Consider the following 24,622-nt stretch of genomic DNA (forward strand, 5'->3'; position numbering starts at 1 on the left):
TTGGTTATATGCTAAAATAAAATAAAATATTTATTTTTATTAACAAAACATAATATTGTGATTTCCATAAAGAACGCGAATTTAAATAGCTATTTTTTATATTATACATGTCATTTTAAAATGTTCAACTATAGTTTTTATGAATTTTTCATAATTTAGTTTATATTTTGTTTGTCATTATTTATTTAAAGGAAGATAATAAATAAATAAATAAAGATTTGATATTGGGTTTATAAATCTAAGGATAATGTGAGAAAAAATAACTCTTTTAAGATTTATAGAAATAAATCAAACATAAAAATAGTTACATTTTGAGACATCTAGATTGCAAGAAATTACATTCCTAAAAATCTGCATGCTCGAGATAATGTGGATTTCCCTATGCCAAACGTCACTTGAGTGTTTTCAAAATACATAATTTTTAAACATTGTATTTTGGAAATCATTTTCTATCAAGTGCATTTCAAAAACACTAACCAAACACAAAATCTAAAAATGGGAGGTTTCAAAAAAAAAAAATATATATATATATATATATATTTTTTTTTTTAAAACCTCATACCAAACAAGCCCATATTTTGCATTCAATTATTTGTACCATACGATTTTTTTTTTTTTTTCCATTTAATGTTTATGAGATATACAAGTCGAAGGTTTAAAAAAAAAACAATGATTCATTGATGTGAGAGACTGCGCCCCTGGCCCCTTTTTAGGTGTTGGGCCAAACTCATGTGAATTGGTGGAGTCGTGTTATTGCCTCTCAAAATGGAGGTTCCACTGATTATATTTTTCCCTTTAGATTAAGGGTTTTATAATGGAGTCACTACTTTTTTAATTATTGAAATAAATAAGAAAACCAATATTGAAAAGTTTATCATTTTATTAATTTGAAATTGAATTTACATTGATCATAAGAAATTACATGGCTTTGGTCTTAAGTACAATCTAAGATAAAGTACATGACTTTATTTCTTAGTTACAATCTATAAATTGAAAATTAAATGGATAAGTATTTGATCTACTAACCATTGATCTAAACTCAAATGCTATGTTACAAGATACGAATATGTTAGGCACCCACCTTACCCAGTGAAATTAGTCTTCTAGACTATGGTGGCCAACATTCTTATCATATCATTCAATATGTCAATTAATTTACATGTTGAATTTAATGTGTGTGCATGTGATAAACCCTAGCATTGTATTTAGATTGAAAACCCTAGCATTGTATTTAGATTGAAAAATAAATTCTAGTGAATGTGTGCGGATGGTGATATCCTAGATTCAAGAATTTGAAAGAATTATTAAACAAAAATATTTTTTATGTTTTTGATGTGGATTTAAGATCAAAACTAATGTTATGCATGAATATATGATAAACAACTAAGAACATATGAAGAACACATAAGAACATTTAAAAACATTCAAACATATTCAAGGAAATTTAAATAATTACTATTATGCTTTAATCTTAAATTTTCATCAAGACAACATAAAAAATAAGTTAGGGGAAAGGATTATACATTCATGCAAGATTCATACAGTGGATGAGGAGACTCTTGGTGGAGGTCCTAAGGATGAAAGAAAAGAAGAACTAGGAAAGGGTGAGTAAGTCTCACTCAATATCTTGAGTCTTAGGAAGATTAAGATGTGACAAAACTACTCTACTTCATTAGAACTCAAGAGATGAGAAAAGATGAGGGTTTTTTTTTTAGTCTCGAAATGGAGAAAATGAATGTTTATATAGTAGTGATGAAGAAAATATGAACAAAAGGTCATTTAATGAGAATTGACAAAGAATCATAAATCTAGACCTTATTTTAGCATTTGGGAAAATCTAGTGCATTTAATGTAATGATTGGTGAGAGTGAGGAGTAAGCAAAATTCGGTTTTCCCGTAACTACTGCAACAGCTTGTAGAGCCAACTTCAAAAAATCATATCTTACTCAATTCTCGGAATTGTCTTATTCTTGTGCTCAAATTGAAACCCGAGATGTGTAGTTTCTGGGAAAATTAACCTCCTTCACATATTCAAAATATTCTGAGAGATATCAATGAAATGGTGAGCAAATGTCATTTGTTAGAAAATAATTTCAGCATAATTAACATTAATAGATCCCAAATTAGTTCTGAATTAACATTAATAGACTCCAATCACTCCTATTTCAGACTTAATTAGTTCCAAATTTACCCTAATTAAAAGATAATTGCATAGATTACTTATTGAATAATTAATGCTTAACTATTTAATTAATTAATTATGTACAACTTTATCATAAAATGTAGTCATAACCAATTAAATTATGACACGTCATTAATCTTAAATTGATTATAATTATAATCAATTGGAATCAATTGTATATAATCACATATAGTCAGACTCAATTTGTGATAGTGCATCTCGGTCATTAAAACTTGATTTGATGATAACTTTCAATCTGATGGTCCGATTAGGGCCTATGACCAATCTATTTAATCGTTATAACATCAAGATCATTTTGATGAAATAAAATTAAAGATCTAATGGCCACAATTAAGATGCCTATTTCCAATGTGAAATTAACATTTTACCTTCTATGTGAGGTTAAATGCGGGTTGCAAAATGAGGTGTCAACAATTGAAAAATAAGAAACATAAACAAAACTATAATTAGTGTGTGGTGGGTCTTTTTTATTGTTAGGCTTTGATCCCTCCTATTGTACTACGGCCCGTGGGTCTAAGGTAAGAGAGTTGGAGCTGGCCTAAACGAGATACACTTTAGGTTAGCTTGTGCACAAGTGAAGCTATTCCAATATAGACGCGTTCTGGCAGAGGCATTGCGGGCTGAGTGTATGGTGTGCCCACAGTAGGAACAACTATTACAGATGTTATAATAAAAATACATTACAACTATAATACGAAACAAATGATACTTACATTGAAATAAAGGAAGGTAGCTTAATAAGGTTATGGCAGAATAATACAACAAATAGAAATAACGCTACATCAGACAGTTTAATAACTAAATGATAAACTAATCACCCAACAAGCATAAAATAAAAACTTGTATACCAAAAAAGTAAGCTTAGCTTCTCAGCAGATACGAGTCCAATAAGTAAACCTAAGGGTGTGCAAAAAACTGATGAACTGAACAAACTGGCCGAAATCGACTGAACTGTTGTCAAATTTTCGGTTCGGTTTCGATTTCATTTTTTAAAAATCGAAATTTTCGGTTTCGGTTTCGGCGTTGGATTTTTTCACCTGAAACCGAACCGAACCGACCGAATATATATATATTTATGTATCATTAAAACATAACTGATCAGTGACTTAATGGTATGCTCCTTATGGTTTAGCTACCTGATCCCAAGTTCGAGCCTTCGCGCGGGACGTGGGTATTTTTTTCTACTTAATTTTTTAAAACCCTAGTAGTAGCATAAATATGGAAATACCCTTGTTTATTCTTCCCTTTTCTTTCTTCAGCCACCCCTTCCCCCATTTTTTTCTCTCAATTTTTTCTCTGTCTTTCTCTATCATTCTTATATGATGCAAACTCTACAATCACATCATCAACAATAATATCACAACCGGAAAACCCTTTCACCTTCTCATCCTTGCCCGTTTTGAACACTAACGATGTGAACATCGATGAGAGCCTTTGTTTCCCCATCGTAGCTGCGGCGGCCGATAAAGAAGCAGAACAAGCGGAGGGTTTCTTCGGCTGTGGCTCCCTCTTTTCCGCCTTCTTCCGTTTCGGCCTCTTTGGTTCGTCGTTCGACTTACCGGACGATAAAGGGAGGCTAGACTTTGACTAGTCCTCTTCCTCGCCCTCGTCACCATAGTCGAAGCCATCGTCGTCGACAATAAAAGCCCTAGCCTCCTCTCACCGCTTAGCCACGAGTGCATCGTACTCGTCCTCTTCGACGGTGTCGTAAATCTGTTTCTCCAGCTTGATCTGGAACCCTACACTGGCATTGGACTCTAATTAGCGGGATCCGCCCTAATAAAAGGCTTTCAGATGCTCTAGAGCCTCGTGGTGCGCCGTCGCCTCTAAGCCTCGAGCCCGCTGCGGATTGAGATCGGAGATAGAGGGTGAGGGCTTGAGAGATGGAGGCTTGGACCATGGCCATGCCTTTCTCTTCTCTCTAAGTCACATGTCCTCAACAACGGTAAAGTTCTGTCTGGACCTTTTGCCAATTCAAAATATTTTCAATTTTTTGTTGGAATCTGTATGTAATACTGTAAATTGTTGAACAAATATTGTTGGAAAATTTTCTTTCTTTGCTCTCTCTCTGTTGCTCTATCACTTTGTTTTTTTATGTATGATTAAATTTAGGGTTTTGAAAATCTCAATAACCCTCTCTTTGGAAAACTAAAAACTGACCAAAACCGACTGAAACCGATATACACCGAAACTGATGGTTTTCCAGCCATTTCGGTTGGTTTCGGTTGAGAATTTCACAAACCGAAATATTCGGTTTCGGTTGGCCATACCTATACAAACTAACCGAAACCGAACCGAGCACACCCCTAAATAAACCAATCCCCAATGTGAATAACCTCAAGGAAGGCTTCTATCATAAAAGTTACGCACTTTGGAAAAAGGGCCTAAATGGTTTAAGCTTCAGTACTCAATCTCTCAGAGAGTGGATCTGTTAAGAGGGAGAGAAAAAGGTAGTCTATTGATGTATGCCTCTATTCCTACAACTTATGTCTCTTTGATTTTCCTGTATTTTCTTTTCTTTTCTTTCTATTCTTTCTTTTTCTACCTATTCTTTCTTCCGTGCCTTGCTCCCCCTTGCACTGTTCATAACTATCCCCTTTTATACCATTTGTTGTAGCGGGATTTGTCATTTTTACCCTTCAACTGGTTTTGGCTCCTTGTGGGCGTCCTTCCAAGATTGCTCACTGGTCTGCCAACTGCTCAGTCACTACCATTACTCTGAATATATTAGTCACACCACTCTCCATTCTTAGACAAAATTGTTTATCTTGTTTTTTACCTCTTTCTATTTTTAACCTCCCTCATCCAGATAAGGATTAAACCTTTCCATTACTTACCTCTATGGCATGTATCAAGTAGTCTCAGCCTACACTTACCTCTTTTTGGTGAGATGTCATCCCAGCAAGACATCTCTCCTCAAAGAAATTTAAGCAGGAACCCCAAAATAGACCCCCTCTTTCTCCCCACCGCTAGACCACTCCCTCTGAAAACCTTGACCCATGGCCCACCTCCCATATATTGGCTGAATAAAAGTAGGTGGTACCATAGTCCTTTGTCAAAAATGGGTATCAACAAAGTGCTATGTCAAAATAACTAAAATCTATTCCCTAAAAAAAAAAAAAAAAAACTAAAATTATAGCTTTGCAGCTATGTTATTTGATTGAATTTCTTACCTTTTTTCGTGCAACTTTTCGACCATAAATATAGTTAACTTTGAATATACTCTCCGTAGGACTGTGCTTTAGAATTTTTATAATAATAATAATAATAATTCTCAAACATTTTCATATTCAATGTAAATAATTAGAGATGGTCCAAAACTCCAAATATCTATCCATGCACATAACATTATGATTCTTTAAGGGTTTGTTTGGGATCTGTTTATTTTGCTGAAATTGGAAACTTTTTGTTAAAAGTATTGTAGATAAATGTAAATGTTAATTGAAATAGTACAATAAGACCTATGAATAGTATCAAAAAGTATAGTGAGGCTCATGAATAGTATAAAAAATAAGTTAAATTGTAAAATAAGTTGGCAAAAAAAAGCTAGCTAAACAAACACTAAATAAAAGGTAACTCTATCATGGAGTTACTAAATCTTATCCATCCACCGAGGATTAGATTTTATCACATTTCCTTCTCAAAACCAAAAAAAAAAAAAAAAAATGATAAAAGATTTTATCATATCATTAATAATTTAACAATTGCCAAAATGATAATAATTGATCGTTTTATAAATATAGATGATGGGGTAGAATCCAATCCACTTATTTCAAAATTGATGGACATATATGGAACTCCATAATGAAGTTTCCCTACAAATTCTAGAGAATCTTAATCCTTGGCATCTAAGTACCTATCAAATTTAACTTTTGAGAGGATGTACATTCCTTTAAAAATGTGAATAAAGAGGTTCCTTAAGACTTTTGTTTCCTTTTTATGTCTGTAAGGACTCAATTTGGATTGACCCTGAGTGATGGGTTTTCAACCCAATAAGCCCAAACAATAAATTTATAGAGAGTGGGTTAAGAGGTTTAGGTGCTGGCCGTCGATCACCATGCATGAACTTTTCTTAAAAAATGCTAAGAGTTTCTTTACAAGCGGGGGAATGCTCCTCGGCCTGTGGCCGAGGAGGCCTGATTGTTCTCTCCCTTTCTCTTTTTTTTCCCCCCCTTCTTCTTACTTTACTAGCTTTTCTTTTATAGTTTTCATCTTCCTATCTCCTCCTTCCATCTGTTAATCACCTATTTGCCTTTCTTTCTGGCCGTCCGTCCCATCAGAGGCTTTATCGGTACTCAAGTGGTTCACTCTGATCAACGTTATCCTGCCAAGGGGTTACCTCCCCATTAATGCGGCCAGGGGAGGTTAGTTGAGTGCATTAAATGTGAGAGCGACAGCTTACTTTGGGGTTAGTCTTTCCCCAAAATCACCTTTGTCAGGCCGAGGATAAGGTGGTCCTCGGCGTGGATTGGGAAAAGAGGCTTTCCCCCACCTTAGCCACAAATAGCCTATGCTCCTCGGCCCGGGCCTCGGGCCTGCTTCATGATGGGCCGGGGCTATCAGGCCCATGGGCCCCACAATGTCTATTGCAAATTAATTTCTAAATACTCTCTATTTCAGGAAATTCATAGATACTCTCGGAGTATGGATAAATGGTGATCACTTCTCTCACATTCATGGCGGACCCTACCATAAATTGAATGAGCGGTCCTACTATAAATATGAGAGGAAAGAGTACCATTCTATGTGTTTTAAAAATACCTAAGATAAGAATTACTCTTCCATTTCACTATTGTGCCTTTTCGGCTTTTCCCCCTCTCTTAGAGAGTAAATTGACTGTGCTTTACAGGTCATTGTTGTTTCAAAGCAATTAAACATGATACATTTCATTATGAATATTTAATTTTCATGAAATTGGTAGTTTACACCCCTTAAATTATTATTATAATATTGTGAAATTATATATTATTAGATTTATAAAAAAAAAAAATTTAAGTCTTAATCGAAAATGGTCCATTTCCATTTCATGAAATAAATGAAAAAAAAAAAAAAAAATCTTACTACATTATTTTGTCTGTTTAGAATCGGCTTATTTTGCTGAAATTAATTAATTTTTTGCTAAAAGTACTATAGATAAAAGTTAAAGTTAACTGAAATAGTACAATATGACTTACGAATAGTATCAAAAAGTGCAGTAAGACTTATAAATAATAGCAAAAATAAGCTGAATAGTAAAATACGCTGACAAAATTGATCATACCAAATAGAAACTTAGTATTTACTTTAGACTCTATGAAATATCATTATCCTCCTGGTTTAACTTAAAACATTAAACTTGAGTTAACGTAAAATCCCCTAATTCTATCAACTCATGGTTTTGCGTTCATCTTTTCATAACAATAAATAAGTACTTAGTTATTTTTAGGCTGGCTGAATAAATAGAAAGTACTTGCAACAATTTTGTTATTGTTCTCTTCTTGGTCCACGTTTTGAAAGAATTTAACTAAACATGTGATCCATCTCACCCTTTAGCCGTCAAATTCTTTTTATTGACATTCTTGGTGCCATGAAAATTCTTCTTTAGATGGCTTTGACTTCTCCGTACCTTCGAGGTAATAATATGGGAATGCTTCTAGATACTCGTAGATTTTTTTTTTGCTAATTCTAGATACTAGTAGATACTGCGTAGTTCCATCAATAATTCATTAATTACCTACTTATTTTTGTTTGATGGGAACTTTTATTTATTTATTTATTTTATGAATCCGTTTGATAGGAATACCAAACCAACATCCATTGTCCACGTGACATCTATGCTACCTAGCTTTTGCCACATTGGAAAAAAAAGGGGGAAAAAAGTAAAAAAAAAAAAAAAAAGACAGACTCTAATCATTATATAAAAAAATAAATATAGATAAGTGCCGGCTTTTTTTTTTTTTTTTTTTTTTTTGTTTGTGGGGGTGGGGGGCTTCTAATTTAAGTTTGAAAAGGACAGAATCCATATAATTACAGTAGGGACGCTCTGAGACCGACCACATATATGACCATGACAGTAGGTGACACTAATTTTTTGAAAAGCCACCATGGCCAACTTGAAAGTTGACTAGTAATCTGTAATCACTTGTTAAAGAATATCATTATACATGGGGCGAATTTTCTTAATGAAATGTTGAATTTAAATTTGACCACCAAATCAGAACGTTTTTATAAATTATAAGCACGTCAGTGTTTTCATGCTTATCAGTCTAACCTTTACATATATTTCATTAAAAATCTAGCCTATCTTGCATCACACAATTACTTAATTTAATCACTCAATATATAAATTCTGGACCTAATATCTTCTCTTTTTTTAGTTTCTGCTTGACTCGAACCTTATTCCTTAGAAACAACAGTATTTCTTCATAACTTTTATTTAAAGAAAACAACAACAACAACAACAACTGTTTGGATTACACATGTGAGTGAAGTCCCACATTGAATAAAGATAAAAAGAATGAGCGGTTAATATAACATAATTAAGCACATACCCATTGGGCTTAGGCCTTTTGGGTTAAAGTGTGTTTCTATATGTTATATTAATTACTCAAGGAAGCACCCCAAGGTGTTTATCTCCCCGACAAGTGATATCAGAGCTCATGGTGGTGAGGTGTTCATGGTCCCTACCCAGCGGAGACAAAGAAAGCCTTAATGGCACACACACAAAAATCCTGGAGAAAAAGAAAAAGCCCAACAAAGAAATATTGCAAATGGTGCTAAACAATGATGAGGTGCGAGGTTCCTATGGACATGAACGTACGGGGTTCCCATGGATGTGCGTGCAGGGTTGACACGTGGTTCCCATGGATGGCGTATGAGAGACTTATGGATGACGCATTGATGAAGTGAAAAGCCCATTAGTCAAGGGGGAGTGAGTAGGACTTGTTCAAAGCTCACAGAGAGGCAGAGACTCACGTGGTGCTAAATAATGGTATGGTGCGAGGTTCCCATGGATATGAACGTGCGCGGTTCCCATGGATGTGCGTGTAGGGTTGACACGTGGTTCCCATGGATGACATACGAGAGACCCATGGATGATGCGCTAATGAAGTGAAAAGTCCATTTGGCAAAAGGGAGCGAGTAGGACTTATTCATGGCCCACAGAGAAGTCTTGAAGCCCACAGAGTGGCAGAGACTCACACGTGAGGGGAAGATTGTTGGGTTACACGTGTGAGAGAAGTCCCACATTAAATAAAGATAAAAAAAATGAGTGGTTAATATAATATAATTGAGCACATACCCATTGGGCTTAGGCCTTTTGGGTTAAAATGTGTCTCTATATGTTATATTAATTGCTTAAAGAAAGCTCCTCAAGGTGTTTATCTCCCCGATAACAACAATATTTCAAATCTAAGGCCCCAAGCCCCGAAGTTGTAGTATTTCAAAACTATAATAATGGAGCACAAGATTGGAGATTCTAGTTCTATGTACCCAGCCTCTATAGACTCCCAAATTAATTAAACACACAAATTTTTTTTTTTGAGAAACTAATTAAACACACATTAATGTATAAATAACTGTTAAGATCACCATCAGGGACATCTGATGTGAATGTAAAAGGCCAAGCAACTTAGGTAAACTACTGGTCATTCTTAATTCCGACTTTCTGAACTGGCTTCAATCACCGACAAGGAAAACTAATTATAAGCTGTCTTGTACGTAATGAAACAGCTGGCTATCAGCTATGGTCTTCTAAATTCTAAATTCTAATGGTTCCCAACCACTCATTATATGTATATATATTCCTTTTTGTTCTTGTTGGTTTTTTTTTTTTTTATTAATACATTTTATGTTCTGGCCTTTAAAGTTGAGATGTGTTCAATTTCTTTATTATTATTTTTTTAAAAGATGTGTTCGATGTATCCATGTTTATTATCTATATATATATGGTTCCAATTCAATAAAAATCATTAGTTTTTTCTTCTTTATTATGTTATATTAATTCATATTGGATTTTTTATATTTTAATTTATGGTTTTTTATGCTAAAAATTGATTAGAAATATTTTTGCTATTTTAATATTTCAATTGTGCAATTAATTCTTTTTATTTTATTTTATTATTATTCTGATTAGTAGATCTGCACATTTATTGGGAAGATGGGGACTCAGTACTATGCTTTTAAGTTGATTGGTTGAAAGGTTAGAAAGAGAACATTTTTCTGAGGGTGATGATACTGATACCCATTGGTACATGATTCAAGAGATTAGTTACATTAGTACAGTGTTCAGAGCAACAAGGCAGCATTCCTTTAGAAACTAAAAATAATTATGATGAGAACGAAAGATATTTTGTTTCATTAGAGAGAATTATTATTATTATTATTATTTTCATTTCAAAGAATTTACATGGTACACTAAGACACATGTCATCAAGTCACCATATTCCTCAACCTTATGGTATTGGGCATTTATTAGCCCCCATACATGATGTTACAACTTCATGCATTCAAATTTAAAAGTGACATGAGCATGATACATGTTAAAAAATAGCGATATTTAATTTACTGTACAAAAGTACTGAACAAGAGTTGTGTTAACTTAAAATAGACCAAAAAGGAAATTTATATTTATATTCAAGAAAATTAATGGTTTTACAATTGTGAAGTACTCAAATCAAAGTAAAAAAAAGTGCATTTTAGTTTTTTTATTAGTCCTAAAATGGGAGAAATTATAGTGGAACGGTAGACAAGTGATGATGGACCACATCACTTGTCCACCATGTGGATCTTATAATTTCTCTAGACGAGAAATTATAGAATCCTCTGGTAGATAAGTAATGTGGTATACTATTTTACTAAAAAACTTTCACTTGTTTAAAATTACTGAGTCAGTAATTAATTTCTGTTTAAAAAAATTTTCTAACTAATAATTTTAAATAAGTGAAATTTTTTTTAATGTAATGGTGGACCAGACCACTTGCCTACCATCTTAATGTTATAATTTCTCCAGACTTTGCAGTATTGTTGCGACTCCCGGGCCAGCCGACCTTCTTCCCTCACCACTTGTTTGGCCCAAATCCCCCGTATTCACGTAAAACAAAACCCAATACTGTTGATTATCCCCAAAAAAAATACTGTACGTACAATTGGGCGTACGGCATAATTCAAATAAATGGGAGCATGGGATCCATTAAGATTTTGATGGGCTTCTCGTAAACGCTGAGCTGGCAAGCACTTTTTTTGTTGTTGCCAAAACAGAACTCATTGTACATTAATGCGGCGCAGCAGAGATTCATTTCTCTCCGGTTAGCAACAGACAAAAATAAAATACTGAAATTCTCGCGCCCTTCGCTTCCTTCGTAAACAAGCTCTGCTAACAGCAAATCAAGAACCAAACAAGAAAAACACACAAAAACAAAAAAAAGAAAAAAAACTCTCACTCTCAAAGAGCTTTCACCAAGCTCTCTGCATCTGCTCTAAAAACTCGTGGAAATTCAAAAATTGCTTTAACTAAGAAGCGAGGGAAATTAAAATACTGTGTGTTTTGGAAATGGATTCTTGGAATTTTTTAGGGTTTGATTAGAGACTAGGAATTTAGAAATAGGAATCAATGGCTGATATGGAAGAAAAGAAAGTGCAAGAAGAAGAGGAAGCAGAGTACGAGAGCGATTCGGAGGCGGCGTTGCAGTGGGCAGCGCGGAGAAGAGAAGCGAGTGATGAAGATGAGAGCGAGAAGGAAGGTATAGAGAGGTTTCGGGTGGTTAGGATTGGCGGCGAAGACGGATCGGACGGTCTTGATGGAGCTCCAGAGTACTATGACCAAGAGTCTTATGGAGACGAGGTTGGAGAAGAAATGGAAGAAGTTGAGGTGGAGGAGCGTGAAGCGCAAAGTAGTGTTGGTGATGAAGATGAAGATAGGGTTTCGGAAGTGGTGGTTGTGAACCAGGAAAGAGAGGAGGTTCTTGATGTTCCGAGAGCGGGAAAGTTTACATGCACGACGATAGGTTTGGAGGCAAACGCCGTGGCCACCATTGGTACTCCAAGTAATCTTTACTTTGAATATTATGAATATTTGTGTATGTAATTTTATGTTAGTGTTATTTCAGTATTTGGATCATTTACTTTTACTCTGGTTGATACATAGTTGTTGTTGTTGGTGGTGGAGGTTGTAGTAGGGTTTAGACTTTCGAACACTTTATTTGTTTGGAATCGTTACAACCTTACAAGTAATTATAACTTTTATCATTGTTGGTAATATGGAGTTTCTTTTTCCTTTTTAATTTCCAAATTATATGCATATATATAATGTTGTGATACAAGGGATTGCTGATTGCACTAATGAGAAAGCAGTTAATGCGTCTAATTGAGTAATTGTGATATAATAATGTGTTCACTTAAGTTAATGGAGGCGACAGCCTGTTCCTTTGAGGACACGTGGGTGGTGGACTCGAAAGACTTGGGGTTTTGTCAATCCGGAGGTCCCAAGTTTCATCCACCACACTAGCGGTCCATGGAGTTTTCAGGGTGTCTTAAGGGCTAGGAGTGGAATAGTCTGGCCAAAGGCTGGAACACTACTTATATTCAGTTGCACTGCAATTTTTTTGTTATTTGTTTATAGTTATACATTCCGCCTCACTTTCTCAAGTTGATGAAATTTACGGTGTAGTTGGCCCTGAGTTTTCTCTCATCAAATATGATTTTGGAAATTTAAAGGCGGCCATGTGGATTTTTTGGAGTAAGATGATCTGCTTTTATGTGAAGTGACCTGTTAAACTTAATGCTTAATAAGGTTGTGCATTTGGCATTGCTTTGACATGTATGCCTCTTTTACTGATGTATTTTTTAATCCTACATTCCTTGAACAATGAGATAAGCACATTTGTTTTATTTTTCCCCATACAATGTTAGAGTTTTGTAACTTATTTGGTTGTAAATGTTGACTGCAATAAGAATGATAGGAATCATTCTATAAAATACAGAGGTAGACACATCAGATATTGTATGAGATGCAGGAATGCATATGATTTGTCTTCATTTCTCACATTTTTCTTTTCTAATTATCTCAAAACACCCCCCCCCCCCAACCCACCTTTTTTTTTTTGCTTCCTTGTTCAATATATGGTTGAAACATAGTTTTGTTTGATTCAGGAGTACTCCTGGTAGAGTGGACTTGTGGAAGCCTCAAGATGAACGGCAGTGGAAGCACGACAAGTTTGAACAGATGACTCTGCCAGAAACACGCATTAAGGAACTTCCTGTTGAATGATTTATTTATTTATTTTTTTTAATCCTGATTCTATACAATCTGGGTTTGGGATATTAACACGCACACGCGCGCGCGCGCACACACACACTCACATATTAAATTTGTGTTGTTCACTAAATTAGTTACAATTATGAAGATGCCGCGATGATACCTCCTCTACAATATTTTCAGGGTAGTTGGATTCCTAAGGGTCATCATCAAGGACACATAAAGGATCAAGGCAAAGGCCGTGGTACATAAGAGCTAACCAGTCTAGACCCCATGATAACTTTGTAAATCAAGATGATTCATTAAGAATTGTAAGGGAAGGGGGCTGTTAGGTATAGACCTGATTTGTGGAGAAACTATGTAGGAATTGTAGGGGGAAGAGGGGCTATAAGGTCTAAACCTTTAATGAAGAGCAGTGATGTATTCCCTCCAACAAAGTATGAAAGGTAAATTGAAATTTTGGACGTAAATAAATTTAAATTCAAAATCCTCCTTTCACTGAAAGTTATTGTTTAATCTAATTTTTGTTAATTTCAATCTTTTTAGATCTGGAAAGTTCAGAGGAAGTACTTCTGATACTAATTCAGCCAGAATGTTATCACACCCTTCAAATATTCAGTCTGATTCGCTTGCCTCAAAGAATCTTATTTCTGCATCATCTTTGGGTTCTGCTTCTCCTTTGTTTAGCATTGTGAGTTCTTCTAGTCATGAGGAGTCTTTGAAACAGAAAATAAATGCACAACATGGAAGAACCAATAGACATCGTCCGACTTTTGTGCCGCAGGATGATACTAAATGTTCCAATACATTTCTGCAAGGGAAAACTTTAGCTGATTCTTTTGACTGGGATAAGCTTTCCATAGAGGATTCCTCTCAGGCAGTTGCGGAGAATTATTTGACCAATCTGCATTTGCAGTGTCCAACGGCCTGTGCAAAATATATGGTTGAATCTCCCCAGCTGAAGGGTCAGGGAAGCAGTTTCTCTTTCTCAAAAAGAATTCTCATCAGTCAAACCATCTTCTAATCAAGTTAATAGAGATCATCTGCGAGCACAGCCCTTGTTGTTCAACAAAGGTCCACTGAAAGCACAGTTCAACCTCCTGTACAACTTTATACTCAGCAGTTGCATCCTGGAAATAGATCTCAACAATCATCCGAGTCTTGGTCACCATATTCATCTAAACCAGTAATGTTGGATTCTCTACCAAAATTGAGTAAAACAGAAGTTGCATTGGTTGGAAAAGAAAGCAGTGCAGTTCAAGCAAGCAAAAGAGGTTCCTTTCAATATGATGGAACTATTGCTCATCATAACAATGCTGCCAATCCATCACTTCTGCCTGGTATATCACTTTTGTTGTTCTTTCTTTTTTCTGTTTCCTGCCCTCCTTGCAAAAGGAGAGGTATTGTCATGGAGCCTTATTGTATTCTACTACTGGTAAAACTTCGGTTGGGTACCTGCCTGATATTCTGGCAATAATCATTTAACTGTAAATATATATATATATATATTTATTTCATTGTCAGTAGTAGGTAGCACACTCCTCAGTAGGTGCAGTTGTGCAGAGAGAGAGAGAGAGATAGAGAGAGAGAGTTGCCTCTGTGAATATAGCTACCATTGGATAGTGGGAACGTTTCTATAGTAGTTAATAGTTATCATGGATTTTCATATTCTGAGTTATACTGATTGGAAATGCAGGTCTGCAATTTGGGGGTCTGCATCATGGTGGTCTTGCTGATCCTGCTGTTTGTATGGCTTTCCCTGGATATGTTGGTCAATCCCAAGTTGGATTTGGAAATTCTGAGATTACATGGTATGTTTATTATCTTATTACAAATGTGATTCCTCAAGAGTTTCTTTGTTGTTGCCTCAAACATGTTGAGGCCCTTGGAAGGTGGACCTTTGAATAACTAATTTGTTGAATTTGGGGTTTTTGTTGACTGAGCAATAATCATTCAGAAGTTCTGTTATTAATTATACTTCTTGATTGAAAATTATAAGAAAACCATTCCCAGTTATTCCAGCAATAACTTGCATGTGATGAGGGTGGGTGTGACTTGGTGAACAGCCCCTCTTATAAGATAACAAAACAATGAGTCTTGCTTTGATTACTCACTGATTTGAGTTCATACATTATTTCAAGATTTGAAAAAGAAAAAAAAATTGAATTACCTTTGTAGGATTTGATTTTTAAGATATTGTGCTTCAAATGTTACCTTCTGTTATCAAAGAGAGTTTCAAAAATGTTGCAATACAGTGTGAGATATCTGTGTCAAGCATTCTGAAATGCCCAAGAAAAGGGAATTTAGCTAAGGACTAAGAATAATTTTTTGCAGAATGAATCGTTGTCCATATGTTTCATTTCATCTATTGTATGGCATATTCTTTGAATTAAGAAAACAGGTCGGCAAATCAGAAATATAATTAAGTTTAGGAGGGAAAACTTTGATAAATCTAATAAAGATACTATAGCATAATGAAAAATGGTGAGTAATCTTCCAGGGTTTTTAAATTGCTGTTGATCATCTTACTTGGTAGTGCCTAAGTCATTTATTTTTTTCTCCCAGTTAATATGGTTAATGCTTGGGAAAAAATGCACATAGTATATGTTTCTAAAACTTTATATTGCAGATAAAACTAGTTGAAAATTTGAAACTTGATTCATTTTAACAGAGTAGCTCCACATCAATGTTATTGAAAATTCTATGTGCAAATATAGCTTGTTGAGACTTGAAATTAGATCCCTGAGTTGATTTCAAATTATTATAAAGCTTTGTTGAGTTGAATAAAAAGTTGCAAAATAATTTTTTTGGTTTTTGCTATTTTACCTTAATATGTTCATTATTTGGATTTTCCATGGTAGTATAAGCATCCTAAGAATTGAGGGCATTCTCTCCAGGTTACCAGTCCTCACAGGTTCTGCTGGAACTATTGGTGCTGCATATCATTCTCCCCATGTTACTCTTGATGATGGTTACGTGGCTCATTTTCCAGGGCAGTCATCTTCTGTTGGTGTCTCTAGGTCAGTAGCATTGCAGGTTCCATGTATCTGAGAATTTAAATTTTAAATATATAGATTAAAATTGTAACATAACATCCACACACGAGCACATAACCTCTTTCTTTCTTGATTGAAACTCATTGAATTGTTATTGAAGATTCACCTGTTCTCTTGTGTTACTTATCAGTACTGTAAAATATATCCATTGTTGAATCAATTTGATTGCAATCATGGATTTGCACAATGAGAAATATGTTGTTGAAGGCTTGAATAATTAAATTCAATGAGGTAATAAATTTAGATTGAGTAATATTCATCTAGGACAGGACAAAAAAAACTGCTTAAAGTAGTGCTGTTTGGATTGTTGTTTTCATTCTAAAAATGAAAAGGGTTTTTGGACAAGGTTTTGTGCAATTAATAAATAAATAAAAAATGTCGCTTTTTTTTCATGTGTGATTAATATAAAAAATATTGTTTCTATCTAAAACATGGGCATAATTGTTTGCATTGAAATTAGGCATTACTGTTGTCAGGTTTGTAAACATAAAACATCTTTTTTTGTTTATGCAACATGATGTGCTAAAGATAAGCATTTTTGCATCTTCAAATATGACAGTTTTGAATTTGGAGTTTATTTGCCACTGGATTCTTTTTAACCTAACTATTGCATTGCATGTCTTCAATACAATTTAATGATCTTCTGTTTTCATTTTGGTGATATTGGGAGTACCTTATTCTTTTGAAGCACCCTTCCCCATCTAACTGAACTACATAAACTTCTTTTGAGAATATGTTATTTATATTTGAAATAGAAGCTGAGCTGTTAATATTTTGTGCAGAAATATAGCTGGCACAAACAAACGTAGTGAGGGCAATAGGCATCCAGATAGAAGTGGTTAGTTTTGCTATGCTTTTCTTTTGGTCATGCAGAAAAATGCTTCTTGGATTTCTCCACCCTTGTCTTCTCTTGGATGATATCAAAAAGTTTAACTGCAGAAAATTTGAGTGATGAACCTTCTAAGCGACACTTCAAACCTTGGAGGCAAGTTGACTCTGTATGTGTTCAAGTGTGCCTGAGCAAGCAGACATTTGTTACAGTGTGCCTTATTATTATTTTTTTAATCTTTCAAACAGATATTCAGAGATGAACTTTAACGAGGAGAGAGAATAAAGTAGATTGTTTGAGAATCAGGTCAGTAAGATGTTAAATTTTGGTATTTACTATTGAACTGATTGATTTTGGTCAATTTCTAAGATCTTATAATTTCTGATGTGTCAGACCCTCCCTGTTCTTCTAGATCTCATAAATTCTGGTTGCTACAAGTTGTGGTTTATTTTCAACTATTTTAGGTGAGCATTTTGTTCTAAGGTCCCTTGTCTGATCCTTCTATAGGAAATTTCCTATATGTACATGTTAAACCATTGAAACTATTTATAAAGCATGTTCTAAATAGTTTGTTTTTGTTATGGTGCTGTGTTGATGAATACATTTTTGTGCAAATGAGTTTTTTCTAATTTGCTTCTCGTGTTGATGGTTGGTCATTTCTTTCTCTTCCATATATTCTTTGATTCTTTTATTTTTAATCCTATGGTTAGGATTTGTATGTTAATTTTACACCAATTTGGCTGTCTCTAGGCCTAAATTTTATAGCCAACTGCTTTGGGCTGGTGTTATCACTCTACTTCCCTGCAAATATCTTGGTTCAAATTTTTAATAGTAGTTTTCCATTAACGCTGCAGGTCAATATCAATGCATAATTGCTTTTTCAAAATTGGATACATTTAATGTGTTTGTACAATTTATTAGAATGATACATTTGACATGGCTCAACATCAGTGTATTTACACCTCAAAATGTTCTTGTGCACCATCTCCTTTTTAAGAAACAATATCATAAGGTTCTGGACTTGGATGCTTGGTAACCTATTATAAGGGCTTCATTATTTGAAACCTGCTAATACGTCAACTCTTGATTGCTGAATTTTGGATTTCTATGAACTTTTTAATTGTAGAGTTTTCAGATTTTGCCCTATACTCAAATATGAATCCATATGCCTGAAGCTTTATTATGCTGTTCATGCAGCTCTACAAGAAATGCCTACACCATGATGCAGTTAATTGAGTTGAACCATTGTTGAATTGGCGAGCAACTTTATCTTCATATATACGTGGCAAATCCTTGGGTTAGTGTTCCCTGTACAGCGAATATGGATTTAAGGCCTAAAAATGCTTGGAAAGATTTGGACTATGTGCAAAATTATGATGCTGCTCTAGTTCTTATTCCCTTTCTAAGATCTCCTTCACCCTTTTGCCCCCAGATTGATATGAAAGCGTATTAGAATTTAGAAAACAGAGAAAAAGAGCAGACTGTACAGTAGTTACTTGAAATTGCGTTAGAACTTGCTGATGCTGTCACCGCATTAATGTTTTGTTTTGGTGCTTAAGATCATATATGCAAAAAGTATGATTTTTTGACATTTGAGTGTGAAACTTGCGCATGGATGTGGCTAAGTTACATTTGTTAATATTTGTGATGGCATTGGTAGCTAATCCAGCTTGCTATCAACTTTATTAGATATGGCCATATGGGACTAGGGGATGAATAAACCGTGTGATACATTAAAAAAAAATGATAATAAGTGAAGTTCGATTAAATCGTAATTTTCTTGGGCTAGATTGTCGGATACTTTAGCTCTTAAATATTAGTTATTTATCTACTGACTTCTATTGATCAATGGTATCTGGTTGTCTTCATTCTTTTTAGTTTTTATCAACATGGCGGGGTGCTACATTATGCATGATTGATAATACTGGTTTTTTTCCAAAAATAAAATTTTTATATTAAAATAAATTGCTTACAGAAGCATTATGCACTATTTTCTGTTTGCTTTCAGTACTTAAGTTTTAATATGTGATTAGAGTGCTGTCCGAATTCAGACTGAACTATAATTACAAATTAGACTTCCAGTAGGGTTAAGTTAGAGATGTAATGACAATGTCTGTTAATAGAAAATTATTCTCATGGGACAAACCCCGATAAACATCATAGAATATCTCTTTCTTTTAATTTAATTCGATAGTTGAAGATGAGAGATTTATATCATGTACGTCTTAGTTGAAGAAATGGAAATTAATCTACAAGACTCTTGACAGAATTAGATATTCTTTGAGGGAATGTACAATATTATTTTATACAATAGGAATGATTTATATATTCTAAACTACATTTATTGTTACTAAGATTATTGTCATAACTCACAAGTTATGATTTTATTACTTGTATGAAAGGAAAAAAAAAAAAAAAAAGGATGAAAAAATATATAGAGTTATATCAAGCTATTGCCACTTTATGGGTTTTTTTTTTTTTTTTTAATAATAAAAAGGTAGGATTCTGGGGGCAAGTCATTTCCCACTTCATTAGCCTATGGCCCCAATGCTAACGAGTCTTGCATGGCTTGAATTTAAACGCTAAAAGAGACGTGAATGAGGTGCTTGACCGCTAAAACCCCCCACACTAGGGTTAATTACCACTTTGAGTTTGAGCCATTAACTTAAATTTTATCAATTTGAAGTTAAATTTTATCAATTTGAAGTTAACCGTAAAAATAAAGTATGATTTTGTAAACTGTTTTCTTTTTCTAATGTGGTGTATGGTAAATTTGAAGTCCCACAGCATACATGGTATTATGGTTTTATATTTTAAATTTTAGTTATTTTAGAAAGAAAATAAAAAGAATACAAGACAAGCTATAGTTGGTGGATCATAAAATGAAACACAAAAAGTGATATAAACGATTTATATTTGTTGATAGTATCATTGGTCTTAGGGTAGATTTGTTTCTAGATATTCAACTATAACAATGACCTTCAAAAAAAAAAAAAAAAAACTATAACAATGGAAATAATCATCTTGATTCTAAGATTTCACTACAATATGAGGCAAGAGTTCAGGTAATTGCCCAATGGCAATTATATAATATCATTTATGATGCCTTATCTTTCTTTTTCTTTTTCCTTTTTTGTTGAGAGGATGCGTTGCTTATCTACGTGGTTCAAACATCACACCCTCTCTCACATCTAGTTATCTAAAAAGTAAAAACAAAAAGCAATTCACATATTAATGTTATTTCCAAAGAAATGATGAGGGGTATCAAAAAAAAAAAAAAATGATGAGGGTGGGTGCTATTGTCTTGGATACAAATTCTTTATTTCACTTCTTGTGTTCTACTTTGAAGGAGTTTGGTTCGTGATAATGTTACATTATACTGTAATATTATATTATTATAATCTTACATTAATTAAATCTTAATACAAAAATACAACATTACATTGTTTAGGAATGTGATGTAATATATTTTATAATTTTAGATTATGATAGTATTAGAAAAAATAAAATAAACCAAAAACTTTAATTTCACATCATTGTAATGTGCACTACATGCACATTACAGTGAACCAAACGCTCTCTTGTGCTCCACTAATTGTGATATGTTATGTGCCTAATTTTTTTTTGGAAAATGTTAACGAGTGTCTTAAGACACTGATTAATAATTTATTTAAAAAAAGTTTTTATGGGAAATGACAAAAAAGTAATTAATATTTTGACAGTTTTTTTATTTTCCATAAAAGTGATATCAAAACTTTTCTAAACTAGATTATTAATAGGGCACTTGTTAACATAACTTTTTTTTATTATTATAAAACTTTAAACTTTAGTTTATTTTATAAGAAAAGTAAAAAAAAAAAAATATATATATATATATATATAAGGTAAATTATGATAGGTAGAGCAAAAAGTATACCAACAATCATTAACACCCTCCCCAATTTTTATTTTTATTTTTTAACAACACACTTTTATTAATGCCCTCGAAAAAATGAAAGTTCAGCCACTGGGCACTTGGACATGGCGTGTGAGGCTTTTGTGTGCCATACTTGGTAGTTGGTACACGGACACGCGGTGTGAGATGTGTGATTTTTCATCACTTTGTGTGTTTCAGACTTTAACAGAAATAACTCACGATTTCAGTTTATGAAAACATAAAATGTGTTATCCCCTTAATTAAATATAAGATGAGATGCAATGTGAAGTTATTTTCTAATCATAAATAACGAACTTTTTAAAGATAAATATTTTATGAGGAGGTATGAATTCTAACAAAGTGCAGCCAGATAGGATTCAAAATTTTTACAAAATAGGTAATTCTAATAGTATAATGATGTTTCAAATTTTCAATTGGAATTCTTCGTTGTCTATAAATTAAGGGCTTGAAATAGAGTCAAACACACTATTTTGTAAAAGATAGTAATCTTCAGAATTGCTGTCTACAGTCGGTGGCTTTCTTGTATCATGGAGATGAATCACCTATAACTTGGAAACAAACTCTTTGGAATGGTGACAATTACTATTAGATTATAGACAGTGTTTTATACAGTGAGTTAGTGGCTGTTCTCGGAATTTTTTTCAAGGTATTTTTTAAGAAGCATAAATTATACAATCTAATAAAAAAAATTCATATATTAACAACAACAATAAAAAAACATGCAAATGCATAAAATTTACAATTGTCTTCTACGAGTTTTCATATTTTAAATCGTTGCATGATAGTCTCATTATCAATGCTACAAGCTATATTTCTTTCAATGTACACAACCAAGCAATCATTCATCCATTGAATATAAAACAAATTATAGAGCAAAATTTAATTTTATTGGCATAAAAAAATTGAGGGTGTTCCCAAAATTTGTTTGAAGGGTAGACAAATAAAAATTTTAAATTATTATATACAAAAAAAAAAAAAATTTCAAGTCAGGGTGGTCCTGTGACCCCCCTGGGCTTAAGGTGGCACCGCCCTGGTTCTATACATAATTCAAAGTCGCATTAATTTCTTATTACTGATTCCTAATCATTTCAATAACAGTGTATGTATATATATATATTATTTATTTGTTTGTGTTGATTGAGCACAAATTTTTCTTAATGGCATATTGTTTTATTGATAAGTTATACCTTTGGCTACTAAGAGTGCAACGAGAACTTATAAAAGCACCATCAACTAGAAAGCTGAGTGCAAATGCAGGTATAGTATATTTATTAGAGACGTGGAGCCATGACTACAATGTTTTCTAATGAATTAACAAGGTAGGTGGTCTAGTGGTCAGGTTCTAAGCTAATACGACTTTTTTATTTTTTTTTTTTTATTTTTTTAAGCTAATTCGACTTTGGTTTTAGATTTGAGTCCTCCTAATTTCCACTAGTGAGCATGTTGGTGCTTATTTCCCTTGGTGTTATCCTGGGTGTATAGGGATTGCCACCCTTCTCTCTTACGCTTTTTTGTGTAAAAAAAAAATAGTTTTCTAATGCACAGAGCTGAATGGTCTCTTCCATGACACTATGCGCGTGTAATTTTTACCACTATGTTACTGGAGGACGTCACACCATAGTTCAGAGAAATGGAGTTCATTTGGTCTCCAGTTAGTCCCTTTTTTTTCTCTTATGGTGGATCTATTTTTTGACTTGTGGGACAACCAATTACCATGTGCCACATAATGTTGCCACCGCCATTGTGCCCCAAAAATCATATTGAAACTTACCTAGTTTTCTGCCATATGAGTATAAAATTAAAGTGCTCCATGCACTATGATGTGTAGGTTAGTGTAGTACAGTTGGCCATGAAGCAAAAACAAGAAAGTACTGCTGCTTCGTAGTGATCCAACATGGAACTTTCCTCTTCTTTTTTGCTGGGTCATTCATATGAATCATATTATTCAAATGCCCCCACATGAGACTCTTGCAGTCCAACTTTTATTTTTGCATAGCTTAAAGTCGTGTGACCAATCCGTGCTTAACATGACTTCACTATTAACTTTTCAAATACTCATCTCCTTATTCCCTTTAGAAGAAAGGAACTATTATGATCACATGGACCAACCTGTAGACAAAAGGTCCATTAATTAGCAGAATCATTCAATCATCTAATANCCAACAATCATTAACACCCTCCCCAATTTTTATTTTTATTTTTTAAACAACACACTTTTATTAATGCCCTCGAAAAAATGAAAGTTCAGCCACTGGGCACTTGGACATGGCGTGTGAGGCTTTTGTGTGCCATACTTGGTAGTTGGTACACGGACACGCGGTGTGAGATGTGTGATTTTTCATCACTTTGTGTGTTTCAGACTTTAACAGAAATAACTCACGATTTCAGTTTATGAAAACATAAAATGTGTTATCCCCTTAATTAAATATAAGATGAGATGCAATGTGAAGTTATTTTCTAATCATAAATAACGAACTTTTTAAAGATAAATATTTTATGAGGAGGTATGAATTCTAACAAAGTGCAGCCAGATAGGATTCAAAATTTTTACAAAATAGGTAATTCTAATAGTATAATGATGTTTCAAATTTTCAATTGGAATTCTTCGTTGTCTATAAATTAAGGGCTTGAAATAGAGTCAAACACACTATTTTGTAAAAGATAGTAATCTTCAGAATTGCTGTCTACAGTCGGTGGCTTTCTTGTATCATGGAGATGAATCACCTATAACTTGGAAACAAACTCTTTGGAATGGTGACAATTACTATTAGATTATAGACAGTGTTTTATACAGTGAGTTAGTGGCTGTTCTCGGAATTTTTTTCAAGGTATTTTTTAAGAAGCATAAATTATACAATCTAATAAAAAAAATTCATATATTAACAACAACAATAAAAAAACATGCAAATGCATAAAATTTACAATTGTCTTCTACGAGTTTTCATATTTTAAATCGTTGCATGATAGTCTCATTATCAATGCTACAAGCTATATTTCTTTCAATGTACACAACCAAGCAATCATTCATCCATTGAATATAAAACAAATTATAGAGCAAAATTTAATTTTATTGGCATAAAAAAAATTGAGGGTGTTCCCAAAATTTGTTTGAAGGGTAGACAAATAAAAATTTTAAATTATTATATACAAAAAAAAAAAAAATTTCAAGTCAGGGTGGTCCTGTGACCCCCCTGGGCTTAAGGTGGCACCGCCCTGGTTCTATACATAATTCAAAGTCGCATTAATTTCTTATTACTGATTCCTAATCATTTCAATAACAGTGTATGTATATATATATATATTTATTTGTTTGTGTTGATTGAGCACAAATTTTTCTTAATGGCATATTGTTTTATTGATAAGT

The 24,622-nt window shown here is 33.6% G+C and overlaps 1 protein-coding gene across 10 annotated transcripts; it reads left to right on the forward strand.

Moving 5' to 3' along the window:
- Positions 1-11,467: 11,467 nt before the first annotated feature.
- LOC111988825 (protein MLN51 homolog) lies at positions 11,468-18,912 on the forward strand. 10 transcript variants are annotated; one of them, XR_010631853.1, is made up of 11 exons: positions 11,473-12,216; positions 13,331-13,882; positions 13,983-14,127; positions 14,221-14,776; positions 15,133-15,247; positions 16,334-16,456; positions 17,275-17,330; positions 17,432-17,477; positions 17,570-17,627; positions 17,715-17,785; positions 18,519-18,912. XR_010631853.1 is itself a non-coding variant. In XM_065780788.1 (9 exons), exons 3-8 carry the CDS (start codon positions 14,626-14,628, stop codon positions 17,588-17,590), a joined length of 525 nt encoding a protein of 174 aa, XP_065636860.1. In that variant the 5' UTR covers positions 11,472-12,216; positions 13,331-13,882; positions 13,983-14,625; the 3' UTR covers positions 17,591-17,627; positions 18,519-18,912. The 10 variants fall into 10 exon arrangements, 2 of the variants coding, with proteins under 2 accessions (XP_065636860.1, XP_065636859.1); XR_010631856.1 differs by having other exon boundaries at positions 11,472-12,216; positions 13,983-14,776; positions 17,432-17,490; positions 17,734-17,785; XR_010631852.1 differs by having other exon boundaries at positions 11,473-12,225; positions 13,983-14,776.
- Positions 18,913-24,622: the final 5,710 nt, after the last annotated feature.

The sequence above is a fragment of the Quercus suber genome, unplaced genomic scaffold (genome assembly GCF_002906115.3).
Source record: "Quercus suber isolate HL8 unplaced genomic scaffold, Cork oak 2.0 scaffold_247, whole genome shotgun sequence".
NCBI classification, from domain to species: Eukaryota; Viridiplantae; Streptophyta; class Magnoliopsida; order Fagales; family Fagaceae; genus Quercus; species Quercus suber.